Source organism: Zootoca vivipara, chromosome 3 (assembly GCF_963506605.1).
Source record: "Zootoca vivipara chromosome 3, rZooViv1.1, whole genome shotgun sequence".
Lineage (NCBI taxonomy): Eukaryota > Metazoa > Chordata > Lepidosauria > Squamata > Lacertidae > Zootoca > Zootoca vivipara.
The window spans coordinates 70,160,183-70,173,909 of NC_083278.1; the positions used below are offsets into that span (position 1 = coordinate 70,160,183).

The 13,727-nt window shown below is 41.8% G+C and overlaps 1 protein-coding gene and 1 pseudogene across 3 annotated transcripts in view; one reads left to right on the forward strand and one right to left on the reverse strand.

Moving 5' to 3' along the window:
* The window catches only part of LOC118082817 (uncharacterized), a 54,740-nt gene that overhangs the window by 9,186 nt on the left and 31,827 nt on the right, over positions 1-13,727 (reverse strand). For 2 of the 3 annotated variants that reach the window (XM_060272814.1, XM_060272813.1), the window contains exon 8: positions 5,979-6,044. The exons of the other annotated variant lie outside the window; for it this stretch is intronic. In XM_060272814.1, the coding sequence (XP_060128797.1) occupies positions 5,979-6,044 (66 nt within the window). The remainder of the gene's footprint in view (positions 1-5,978; positions 6,045-13,727) is intronic. 3 annotated transcript variants of the gene reach the window in all.
* Positions 1,622-1,955, forward strand: LOC118082884 (reactive oxygen species modulator 1-like; annotated as a pseudogene).

A 13,727-nucleotide genomic window follows, 5' to 3' on the forward strand; every position in this document is an offset into this window, starting at 1 on the left:
AGAGTGCAGGGCTCATTTGGTGGTTGGCGGGTCGCCAGGAATCCCAACAATGCGAGGCTGCTCCTAAGAGCAACATCCTTTTAATGACATGGCAAGCTCAAGTGGATGTTCCTAGCTGATTTTAGACACTGCAGGAGTAGTAGTAGGGCCAAACTTCTCATGGCGGCAACATACTTGTTCTATTGAAACCCAGGTCTTCCAGAATCACAGAATCATAAAATTATAGAGGTGGAAAGGATCCTAAGTGTCATCTAGTTCAACTCCCTACAATGCAGGAAAATAAGGTAGATAGGTATCCCATTTTTAGAAGAACATGGATGTGTGGGTGAGGAGAACTGAATTCTCCTTATACCTGTTGTTTACCTCCCTCCTTTCGATAGAAATTGCCTTGTGATGCAAACCCTCTTTGCATCAAGCCCAGAAGGTTGGGGTTTCACGACCCACAGAGCAACATATTGTGCCCAATGAATTATTATTATTATTAAATAAAGGTAAAGGGGCCCCTGACCATCAGGTCCAGTCGTGTCCGACTCTGGGGTTGCGGCGCTCATCTCGCTCTATAGGCTGAGGGAGCCGGCGTTTGTCTGCAGACAGCTCCCGGGTCATGTGGCCAGCATGTCAAAGCTGCTTCTGGCAAACCAGAGCAGCGCACGGAAACGCCGTTTACCTTCCCGCCGGAGTGGTCCCTATTTATCTACTTGCACTTTGATGTGCTTTCAAACTGCTAGGTGGGCAGGAGCTGGGACCGAGCAACGGGAGATCACCCCGTCGCAGGGATTTGAACCGCCGACCTTCTGATCAGCAAGCCCTAGACACTGTGGTTTAACCCACAGCGCCACCTGGGTCCATTATCATTATTATTTAATTATTTATTTTATTAATTATTATTATTTATTTTATTAAGTATTATTATTTATACCCCACCCATCTGGCTGGGTTTCCCCAGCCACTCTGGGCGGCTTCCAGCAGAATATTAAAATACAATAGCCTATTAAACATTAAAAGCTTCCCTAAACAGGGCAGGAATGTCCAGGAAGTCCAAAGTGGGCCATTCTGAAGGAAAGGGAGGGGCCGAGGTGGATCCTGAACAACCCCCAACACTTCATGGTGTCAGGCGCTAGCTCCAGACTGGTGCAGCAAGTTATCTCCCGTGCCCATTGCTTTCTTTCCCACCAATGCAAGCAACGGGATTCAGATGTATGGTGATAATGGTAAAGGTAAAAGGCAAATGACCCTTGGACAGTTAAGTCCAGTCATTTATCTACTTGCGCTGGTATGTTTCAGAAATGTGAGGTTGGCAGAAGCTGGGACAGAAGCAATCGTGCGGACTCAAACCACTTTTGATCGGCAAGCCCAAGAGACTCAGTGGTTTAGAGTAGACCACAGCACCACACGCATCCCTTGCGTATGTTGTGATGAGTTTCAAAAATACTATGAGGTCTGTCTAGCCAGTTATGCAGCTTTAAGTTCCATTTGTTTCCATGGGAATGTTTAGCACATACTTAAGTCTCTTCCACAAAAATCAATGAGACATAAGAGTGCTTAGCTTTGGCTGGATCATGCCCACTGTATTTAGATTTTATTTCAACAATGCAATCCTACAAAGCATGAAATGGTTGAGATGCCTGTGGCAGTGGGGCCATATGGCCAATCCCAACCCAGTTGTTTTGACAGAGTGAAAATGGGCTTCGTGGTGGGCTTTGCTGTTGGTAATGCAGCAGGTGCCCTGTTCGGCACATTTTCTTGCCTCAGGTTTGGCATGAGAGCGAAAACTGATGGGTGGTATTGGCAAAACCATGATGCAGAATGGTGGAACTTTTGGGACACTTATGACAATTGGCATGGGAATTCGCTCTTAATATTTCTTTTATATCACAAAGACAAGCGGCCCTTCAAGTTGAAGTTCTGCTATGTAGTAGAATAAAAATCTCTGCATCAAGATCAAATAATCAGTAAAACAAAACAACAACAACAACAACAACAACAACAACAACAACAACAACAACAACAACAACAACAACGGTGCAATCCTATATGTAGAGTCACTTCAGTCAGGTTAATGGAGAGTAGAATTTTGCAAAAACTTAACACCACATCACTGACTAATAAAAATACTACATATGAATTCCGGGGGGGGGGGGGGAGAGATTACTGATGCTTTAGAAACACTAACTATGAACTTCCTGCCTTGCATGTGATTCCAACTACTGCTTTAATGCTGAATTTATGGAGCTGTTCACACTTGTTGAACTCAGAATTTGTTTTTAGCTCAAGAGGCTCATTTCCCTCACTAGTCTATGGTAATTTTTAAATGCAGGTATTTATTTTGAAGGGTCTTATGAATCCACATATTACTGTAACATGCATATTTCCAAACAAAAGAAACCCTGCCCCAGTGGCTCATATCTTAATGCACCTGAGACAGATAATTAAAAAAAAGAATTGGTCAAAGTCCTTCTGTTTCCCCTTTTTCTTTTGGTAGACTTCAAAGGTGATCTCTCCCCTTCCTCTCCTTTACATTTTAGTGTCTGCTGTTCTGCAGCTGTCGGCTTACTCCAGAGTTTCATGGCGGCAAATCTGCCTCCTCATAGCCCATAAAGCTACAGCATTGGGGATGGTGGTATGCAGGTGTGGAAAAGGGAAAAGTGCAGGATGAGCCTGTTAATGATTTTTCCGTCACCCCATGCTGTGCTGCTAGAGAAAAGGGCTGACTGCAGAAAGCCACCTTTCTTTGTTTGGAAAGGTATCCTCCCCACTGCAAAGGTGTTGGTTTTTCACGTCAAGGGCTGTTTACGGAGATGATTCACCTTATATGGCTTTTTTAAATGCTTTGAGACTCTAATTAGACATAGTAGTGGAGTCACACAACAGTGAAGACTTTTACTTTCCCGTTAACTTCACCTTGCAAAAGTCTAAATCAAATGATAACTCCAAGTTGCTTAGGTTGGCCTCACTGTCTGACGGAAGCAGGGATGGAGGCAGGCAAAAAACTATTTTTCTGAAGACCTAACACAACTCTCCTACAATCTGAATAAAGTTAGTTGTGACTAAGGCTGAATGAAGTCGTAACGTGTTTACTATGCAGTAAGACCCACTGAAAATAGTGGGAGTTACTCCCAAGTTAACATGTGTGGAATTATACTGAAGGCCTCACTAAAACCAGAGGGACAAACTTAGAAGGCTTTCAATGATTCACAATAACCATTAGCTTTAGCTGAATCGGACTGCTCACATCTAATTCCCACTGGTAGTTCTGATTTTACCCCAACTGCTACATGCTGTGAGTCAGTGGCAAATTAAACAAAATAAACCCTCTGTCATCTCGAGTGTGCATTCCTCTGAACTGCACTGAAGTGAATGAAAAACCAGCGATTTTAAAAATGTTTTGGTAATAGTGTTATCACCAGAACATATTATTTAAAATACAGTCTTTAAAACAAAAACAAAAAACCAATATGAAAAGGTAGGGTGTGTGTGTCTCTGTGTGTGTGTATCCATATATATGCAGGAAATAAAACTAGGCACCCAGTGCTTCAGACAGAGGGAATAAGTAAAAATTGGCATACATATAAATTTTCTGTGCCAGCTAGTCTTGCTTAGAATGGAATTTTGTATTTTATATTCTATCTATTTGATAATCCATTGAATGTTTGAAAAAAAAGTATACAACAACTAAAAAAAAGCTCCACCAGGAATGGAGTTAATGTCAAGGCTCTGACCCCACAGCAAAGAGAGGGGAAGCAAGAGAGGCTACAGGGCAGATTATACGTTGGCTCCACATCTCCTTTCTGTGAGATGCTGCAAATGGGATTCTCAGAAAAAAAAGAGGATAATATTATCATTAGTCATTGCTCTGGCAGTTCTCCTTGACTGCCAGACTTACCCATATTTACCCATCCACTAGGAATAAGTAATGATCTTATTCTCTGTTTGAGCAGCTAAATGGTAATGTTGACTCGTGAGAAACAAAATCTCAGTTTTGAAGCAGCATCATACCTCTCCGCCAAATGGTGCAAAAAGTTGAGCCTCACATGCAGTCTAAGCTATAACAATAACTCCCTTCTTTTGATAGTACAGGACTAGTTACAGGTAGAAGTGTGCATGCACACGAAAGCTCATACCTATGACAAACTTAGTTGGTCTCTAAGGTGCTACTGGAAGGAATTTTTTTATTTTTTTGTCCCTTCTTTTGGTCAGTTATGTAAGAAACTGAAATAATTACGTCTCCATTATTAAGAAATGATTTTGGCATGGAATGTTATTCAACGAGCCACTTCTGGTGATTAGTTCAAAACAGGTGTCAATAATTACAATGGATTAGCAAGTGCTATTAAAATCTATGGGTCATAAAAGAAATATTTGCATGGCTAATGCAGGCTTGTATACAAGGTCCTTTTCCTGCTCACCTTGGGTGAGTAGGAATTGACTCTAGGCAATCAGACAATGACACTGGGAAAGATGGAGTTCCACACCCTCTCAGGCCATCAGTTTACCAAAAAAAGGATTAAGAAAGAAATGTGTGGGCCAACTGGCTACTAAACAATATTTGCAAACAAAGCCTGATGAGAACAAGGGAAAATTCAAACTAGCACAAGCAGTATCATATTTAAGATTTACCATAATTACAGAGCAGGCTAGAGGATGCAGAATGTGCACTTTTCAACCAGTCCTGGGATGTGGGCTTTGAATCCAGTGGACTCCAAGGCCCCACCTTCCCAATAGCTTTTATTTCCTCCTCCTACCAGTGGTGGAGGAGGGATAGCTGCTAAGGTTTTAGTAGCTGCAACAAGGTGTCCCCCTGTGGCAGGGGCGTAGCCAGGATGAAAATCAGGGGGGGCAAGGGGCGGGGAGCAAGGGGCGGGGCCACATCGGAGCAGCCCGAAATCGGGCTGCTCCGACTCCCTCCTCCCCCTCCACGATCGGAAGGGACGAGGGGGAGCAATCGCTGGGGCAGGTGGAGGGAAAGCCCCAGAGCCGCGCAAAGTGGTTGCCTGGCTTTCCCTCCGCCCGCCCCACAGCCAGCCGGCTAGAAGGGACGTCTCCCTTCTCCCTTGCTGGCTGTGGGGCGGAGGGAGGGAAAGCCAGCCAAACGCTTTGCGCGGCTCTGGTGCTTTCCCGCCGCCCGCCCCACAGCCAGCCAGGGAGAAGGGAGACGGCACCGGGCGGGCAGTGGGGCAGGCTGGCCAGTGGCCCTGCTTCTAGGGGGGGCAATTGCCCCCTCCTGCCCCCCCTGCCTACGCCCATGCCCTGTGGTGGACCCCCTGTTCCGCCTCTGGAGTGCCCTCTGCTGACAGAAAGGGAGTTCTGTGAAATCCTATGGCCCTTGGGGTGCCCTCCTAGAGACAATAGGATTGCACCCAAAAGCATTTATTGTTGTTGGTTCATTCTATTTCATTTCACATGGCTGCATTCATACTCCAACAGCAGCACGCAAATGGCAATGTGGGAGCAAGGTATGGAACCTTCTCTCAGATGCCCCCTTCCCTTGGAAGCAAGCTGCAAATGTCATCAGTTGCCATGTCAACTGATGGGAAATGAGGGCAATGTTGATCTGAAAAAATTGTGGAATTTCTTACGAGACGGGAAGCCCTAAGTAAAGGTGAACATAAGAAACAGGCCCTAGATGGAACTCTGACAAAAGCAGTAGCCTTCAGTGAATTACAGTTTTTGACAGAATAAAAAAATTGTCTGGCGGGCAGAGGGAATTGCTGCTCAGACTAAATCTGGTACTCTCTATGTACCAAATATGTCACAAAACTGTACATTTGATGTCAGAGTAAACGAGTATTTTGAACACAGTTCCCACCCAAGCTACTGGGCTGTTTTGCAATGCCAGGAGAATAATTGTAGGAATACCAGAAGTATAACTCCTTCATAATCTCACCTGTTCTAATCTAATCTTATTAAAGGACAGGAAGGCCCGAGGTTTTCTCACCTATCATTGAAAACATTTGCTCCGTTTCTTGCTGGGTCTTTACCTGTTTCCTCATATGATAAGCTGGAGACTGGCGGTCGTCAACAGACGGCAGCAAAGAATCTGTACTCTGTCATGAAAATAAGAGGGGAATCAAATGCTGAATTTCTGTTGCTCAGCGCGCGCACAATTCACAATTCTATGATGAATTTATTAAATGCATAGTATTTTTAAAAATTCACCTGCCTCAAAGCTGAAAACTACAAATAACCAAAGTAGAGAACAACACTGATTTATGGTTCTTGTTTAACTTATTTAGCTGAAAAGGCAGACAGGGAAGAAGGAAGAATCTATTCATCAATAAATAGGGATAAATCTTATTTTTCATTAATATAATCCTAAACTTTGAAACACGTTAGACTAGTCAAGGAACACCTGTTTCTATAGCATAAAAATATATGGACTTATGTACATTGTTTAGATATTTACTACTTAATTATATTATTTAAAATGTGGGTAATGATGATTAGCAGCAACTGCTGCTGTACCAAATTTGGAATTTGTATTTTTATATAATGTTGTTTTTTTGCTGTGATATAAACCACTCTGAGATTTTCTAAAATATGAAGCAGCATACTAAAATATAGTGAACAATAATAATATTTACTAGATCTTACTTTTCCAGGGAATGAAAACTGAGTTCTTATATGCCAGTGATTTTACTCTATTTTTCCATCTAAGGATGTTTGGAGAGAGATTTATACACAGGATTTACACAGACCCTGTGTTCAAGATACATTTTCAAATTGATTCCTATATTTATTACTGTGACTAGGGTTCACCTTTCTGTAGCAAACTATAGAAAGCAATAAAAAATATGAAATAACCAGAAAGAACAGTGGGATTTAAAGACTAATAGAGCCCAACAATTCACAATCTATGGAGGCAGTGGGAATTCCAGTGTTGACTGCTGCTAGCCCAAACAACTAGGAGAAATCAGCCCACATGAGCAGTAATTGGATCAGAGTGGCGATTGGCACGAGGTGATAAAGTGGCTGTAGCACCTATCCTACCCCAGTGCTATTACCAACACTTCTGCTACGTGCCAGTTCCCCCACTTCCAGTTTGTTGCTTTAAACACTCTTCCAGTTGATGGAGGGAAATGCTACGTGGTAATGTCCTTTGCCATGTAGAAACTACACTTTTTCATCACTTTATTAATATTCTGGATATTCAGTGTAAAAATGCACAAAGGTGAAAGGCCCAGGTGTTAAGCATTGGGAATAAAGCATCCAAACTTCCCAGAGCGTTAGGGAAACGTTAGAAGGAAACAGCAACAAAGTCGTGCATTTTCTTTCAGCGTTTCCTATAGAACATGAGGAAGGATGAGATATGTGGTGAGATGTATTAGCCCTCTTCACACAACCCACAATTCATGTGGGGGCCACTTTCCCATGGTGGCTCCCACATGGCTGCAGCATATATGTGAATATTGCTAACCAAAGGGGCAAGGCCAATCGGATAGGTCTCTTTGCACTTCTGTGAAATCAGGGCAGTGATCGTGTGACAGAAAGAATAATCTGAGCAAGACTGCAAGAAAAATTAAGGTTTCAAAACAGAGATTATATTGCATGTGTGACTATCACAGATTGATTTTCTTTCCAGTTAAAGAATGCCATGCAAACTGATATTATTAGTACTGTACTGCTATAAACAAATCAGGGCAGCATCAAATTTTGCAAAAAGGCTGACATGTGCAGCTAGTTTGTTCCTGACTTGCTTATACCATCCCAAACCGTGATGCCATAATTGTAACTCGGGTGAACTAGTTGAATTTTTAAACAAATTTCTCCTGAGTTGCAAAAAACAACTTTATTGGAAAATGTTTCACGAATTAAATCCGCAAGTCTAGGTTTCCTGTTACAACTCCCAAGTCACAAGACTGCTGTATCCTGGCTCTGTACGCATGCAGGAACCATGGCAAACATCATTGTTACAGCAGATTGTTTAGTTTAAGCACAAGACAGCTGAACAAAGAGAGGATGGGATATTAGTCTTCCTGAGTGTGTGCCCCATGTTGGCCATCTATTTTACTGTTGTTCTACAAACAATAAACTTCTCTTTGAGAAGCATCCCATATTCCATCCCTTCTTTCTACCTCCCCATCCCACATTCTACAAATAAGAGTTAAAAGAAACCCAGAAGTTACACAAGACCTATACACAACAACCGAAGCTCATCATGTTGTGATGCATGTCCTTTAAATTGAATTAGTTTAAAACAAACAAACAAACACCACCAACCCACAAATATCTGATAAATGTGAAAATGAAGATGGTTACTGTTCAGGTAAGAGATGACCAAAGAATGAAGGTGTTTTTTTATCATTTTGTTTTGTTTTTGCAACAGGTGCAAAACAGAAAGAAGAAAGTTTTAGAAGTTTTGAAGAAATGGCAACACTGAACAAGGATTGACAGGAAAAGAAAGAAGAGTGCATCAATGGGTTCCCAGAGTTGTTTTTTATTTGGAAGACTGGGGAATGGTGATATTTGGAGTAGTGATGGAAAAGTATAAGGATGTATTCTTGTCTAAATTCAGACTGAGATTATGGTAAGCCATTCAAGAGAAAACGCTGAGAAAGCTGGAGACACGGAGACAGAGGCCTAGCTTTAGCTAATGCTAACCATAGCTGCCAAGTTTTCCCTTTTCTCACGAGGAAGCCTATTCAGCATAAGGGAAAATCCCTTAAAAAAGGGATAACTTGGCAGCTATGATGCTAACCTTATTTTACACAGAATGAGATGGAAAAACAGATTTAGAATAGACCTCCCATAACAGAGGGCAACAGGAAGAATAGATGCCGAAACACTTGGACCCCTTCAAGGAGAGGGAGAAGTGAAGCAAGAGCTGAAGAAAATGTTAGAGAAAAAGCTAGAGAATTGAAAGTTGATACTGACCCAGTTATACAAAAAGCATAGCACGATGTGAATGAACACCAATGAACCCATTTGAAAAGTTGGGCTCATATACTCTCCTCCACCCTGCATTGGAGGAGGACTTCTGATGAGTTCAGTTCTGCTTTTAAAGAATCTCAACTTGATGTTACATTTGAACCAGGGATCCTGGCTTTAAAAGCCACTTTAATAATACAGCTTAATAACCCATGGTTTGAATAATAATAATAATTTATTATTTATACCCCGTCCATCTGGCTGGGTTTCCCCAGCCACTCTGGGTGGCTTCCAACAGAAGAATAAAATAATCAATTAAAGATTGAAAGCCTCTCTAAACAGAGCAGCCTTCAGATGTCTTCTAAAAATCTGGTAGCTGTTTTTCTCTTTGACATCTGATGGGAGGGCGTTCCACAGTGCGGGTGCCACTACCGAGAAGGCCCTCTGCCTGGTTCCCTGTAACCTGGCTTCTCGCAGTGAGGGAACCGCCAGAAGGCCTTCAGCACTGGACCTCAATGTCCAGGCAGAACGATGGGGGTGGAGACGCTCCTTCACGTATACTGGACCGAGGCCATTTGAAGCTGGGTTATTATGAAACTGGCCAGAGACCATTTTAAACCAACACCCCTGGTTTGAGCATAACACTAAGATTACATTCATTAAAAGTGAAATTAAACTCAGCAGAAGCCTGACTCAGTATAAAGGAAGGGAGAGCATGTGAGCCAGACATTTTGCTCGGGCTCATTAAAGCGTGTCCACATAGCACTAGTTCATGGTTTAGCAGTATGTAAGAACGTGGCTGTAATCACAGAAGCCCAAAAAGGAAAGAAGTCATGGAATGACAGAATGATCAACAGCACAAGAAAAGTGGAGAGAGGATTTATACAGTAACTCAAGGAAAACTTCTTAAGTTCAGTTTCAATAGACTAAGCTGAATTAAAGGCATATTGGCAGGCATTCATGGAGAAGATACAAAGCCGATCCAATGCTAGGAAACCATGGGGCAGCAATTTAGAGGACAGGAAAGCTCTAAGGATGCTGTCTTAAGGAGAAAGAAGTTATAAGAAGACAAAAGTTAACCAAAAGTGGGGGGGGGGGAATAACACAGAAAGATATGGAAGTGAAGACACAGAAGTGGGCAAGGTGAACTCATTTGGAATGGGAGCCAGGAGAAGAACAAAAGGAGGGCGTTTAAGAAATTTCATGCAAGATCTTATCAGTCTCCTTGAAGAAAGCAACAAGAATTTTAGCAGAGTTGCAAGAAAGAATTTAAACTGTTGTTTTAAACAGTTTTTAATTATGGTGTTTTAGTGTTGTAACCCACACTTGGACCTTAGGGTGAAGCCTTCACCATGAAGGGTGGGCAATTAACAACAACAACAATCTAAGAATGGATCAGGGATGTACAAATTTGGAGGTAAGAAATCAGTAGAATAGTAGATGATCAAGTTTAGTCTCTGGCTCCCCTACACCATTCCAGGAGAATCATTGTTCCGAACAACAGGGCAATGAAGAACTGGGTACAAAGACTGCACAGCTTTGACCCAGCAAGAAAGGAATATGGTTCTATACATCATATACGGCAAAAGGTTTTTATAAGAGGAGTCGTCCAAAACTAACCAAACCTCATTTTAAAATTACAAAAGAATGCCAATGGTCAAGACAAAAGCAAGTCCACAAAACCAAACCAAATATCTAAATGCACTGCTGTCTCTTTTTAAAGTTCTTGTTTATAGAGGTGTGTGGATATGATACTTATGAGAAGACGACGACTTGTTTTGTTTTAGTTAGGATTCTTGCACTAAGCAGTCAAAGTGTGCCAGCACTGGAGTGAGCGATATTATCGGGTGTTAGCTGCAGCACTCTGATACATCCTTGAGAACTAGCACATCATTAGTGATGCCTTCACAACTAAATGTTCAGGCCCTAGGTCACAAGGCAGACAAAACCAAGGATGCTCCCAATTCCTATCTACGCTTCACCAGTTAAAATATTTTTTTTATTAAAGTTGTTTAGGTGGCTTTTTGGCACTTGATTCAAACTTATCGGTATAACTACTCTTCCACAGTTTGTGTGTGTTTGTGTATCTAGTTAGCTACCTAAATATGTGAGCAACTGACATGGTCTAGTACTTGAAATGTACATAATTTTACAGGTTAGCTGGAATCAACTTGACTATCTAATTAACAATTACTTTGCACTTCAGCAAATGACAGTGCAATATGGGACACAACAGATGCTCTGAATATAATAATAGATATTATTATTTTCTGTCTTCATGAACAGAGTATTATTATTATTATGATTATTATTATTATTATTACATTTATATCCTGCCTTTCCTCCAGTGAGCTTAAAGCAGTGTGCATGGTCCCCCCTCCTCCGCATTTTATCTACACAACAATCCTGTTAGACTGAGAGACAGTGATTGATCCAAAGTTACCCAGTGAAGTTCATAGCTAGTGGGGATTTGAACCCGGGTCCATCACTCTAACCACAACCTACAAATTGATCATACAAGTAGCAGAAACCAAATTCAAAAACTGGGTAAGAGTGTGTTGACATTTGAATGAGTGCTATACCTTTTAAAAGCCAGGCCCACAGGCTGGGATGGTGAATCACCTAGGAAAGAATAGAAAACAGACTCCAAAATAGAAACTAAGCTCACTCTTGCACCAGATTTCTTGTGCTATATTGGCCACATTTCTCAAGAATAATATTTCTGAATTAGAGGAGGAAGAGCAGCTAACCGTACTTGGATTAAGGTGGAAAATGACAAAATAGGCATACACACAGACAGTAAATAACCCTAAAAATGACTTGGGGAGAGAAGATTTCCTCAGCCTCCTTTGAGGAGAATCAGTTTGGGTGAGAGACACATCCATTGGTGTAATAATTATTGAGACCTGGTTACAAGTCATTGGTTCCAGTAAGTGAACATTTTCACTGCTTGTTGTGGAGCCGTACCAAATACTGCAGTAGGTGGACAAGATTCTGCAGGTGTAGGAGCTCTCTATGTCCAGCTTTTGCCCAGAATTAGAAAGGTTTTGCTGGGTCATATCAGGCTGCGCTTAATAAAACATTACATTTCCAACAGCAGCGAGCCTGTAGTCAATGGCTAAGACATGCCAAAATCAGCTGCTAGCATTGCCACTGAGCTTCTAACCCCCTTTGTAGGATCTGTGGTACGCTATAAGGCAGTACTAGATGGAGGGATTCAATTACCAAAATTAGTAAGAAGCCTGGAAGATTTGCAATGACCTGTTCAGACAAGTCATTTATTAGTGCAAACGCTTGCTTTTCCATTTGCAAATGTGGCTACCGGGTGAGAATATTCCGCCCCACTCCTGCCAAGAAGTATTTCTCAACAACTCAAAAACGTGTAGAATGAAGAAGAGAAGTAAAAGAGCAACTTTAGAAGTTGAATATTATATGACATACATGAAAAAGATTGGTTTGTTTCCTAAATGAAAAAAAAAAACCTCACTTCATTTGCAATGCTCACTCTGTTTATTTTCTTCCTCTACAGTTATTGGTAAAGAATAAATTCTTTCAAAAATGAGCAATGTCAAGATGCCCAATTAAAGCCACGATTTCAGAAACAAAGTGAATTAAAAGATTTATTATTATTATGATTCCAGTTGTTGAAAATATAAAAGTGGTACAGTTCATAAAATCGCTTGGCCTCATTTGGTTTACTCACCTTGGCTACAAAGGAAGATGCCTTCCACTGAGTAAGAACATTTATCCCTCTAGGTCAGGGGTTCCCAAACTAAGGCCCAGGGGCCAGATGCGGCCCAATCGCCTTCTAAATCCGGCCCGTGGACGGTCCAGGAATCAGCATGTTTTTACATGAGTAGAATGTGTTCTTTTATTTAAAATGCATCTCTGGGTTATTTGTGGGGCATAGGAATTCTTTCTTTCTTTCTTTTCCAAAATATAGTCCGGCCTCCCACAAGGTCTGAGGGACAGTGGACCGGCCCCCTGCTGAAAAAGTTTGCTGACCCCTGATCTAGGTTCAGTGCTGTCTATAATAGCTCCCCAGGATTTCCGATGGGGGTTCTCTGTCAGCCCCACCTGGATATGTCTGGGATTGAATCTGGAAACTTCTGAGTGCAAAGCAGAAGCTCTACCAATGAACTGCAAGCCTTTCTGAAAGCTAGGTGCACATAGCTTGCTTTATTTATTACTTGCTTTTAGCTCTCTTTCTATCACACTGTAATCTCCAATAAGATTTGAATTCAGTTCCAAGAGGCCCTTAGACATTCCAACAATATAAAGGGTGCATCTCCATTTCTCCATTTTATTTTCTTCTCACATATCTGCGAACACTTTCCCCCTGCTTCCCTCAGACACACAGTAATAAGGAATCAGCCAAGATATATTTGTCTTAGGCCAGGCAAACAGGGGCCCATGTGGCCTACCTTTGACTGGGGTAGGATGAAAGGCTAACAAGGCCCTCCTAACGGTTTGGTGACATCTCCACTAATCCTCCCTCCGTTGGGAAACAATTACAGAAGTCACCCAGAGTTACCTGCAGGAAAGAATTTCTAAGGCAAGTCCCAAACAGATTTCAGTTTCAGACCCAAAGTAAAACATTTTCTTCCCATTCTAAATAATCTTGTTGGGTTTGTTGGGAGTTTCTCAGGAATGAGGAGCACCACTGACCCTGATCTGGCATGGAATTATGGGCATCAGTATGTGAAGATGTGGTGATTTAGCTTAGACAGATCTTTAAAGGGCAAGACAAATTAATGAAGGGTTAAGTCTGTCAACAGCTGTTGGACCTGCAAGAAAATGTTGAAGTATGAAGTGCTTCTGTTCCAGACAGACAGCCATGCCTTCCTCCAAAACACTCCATT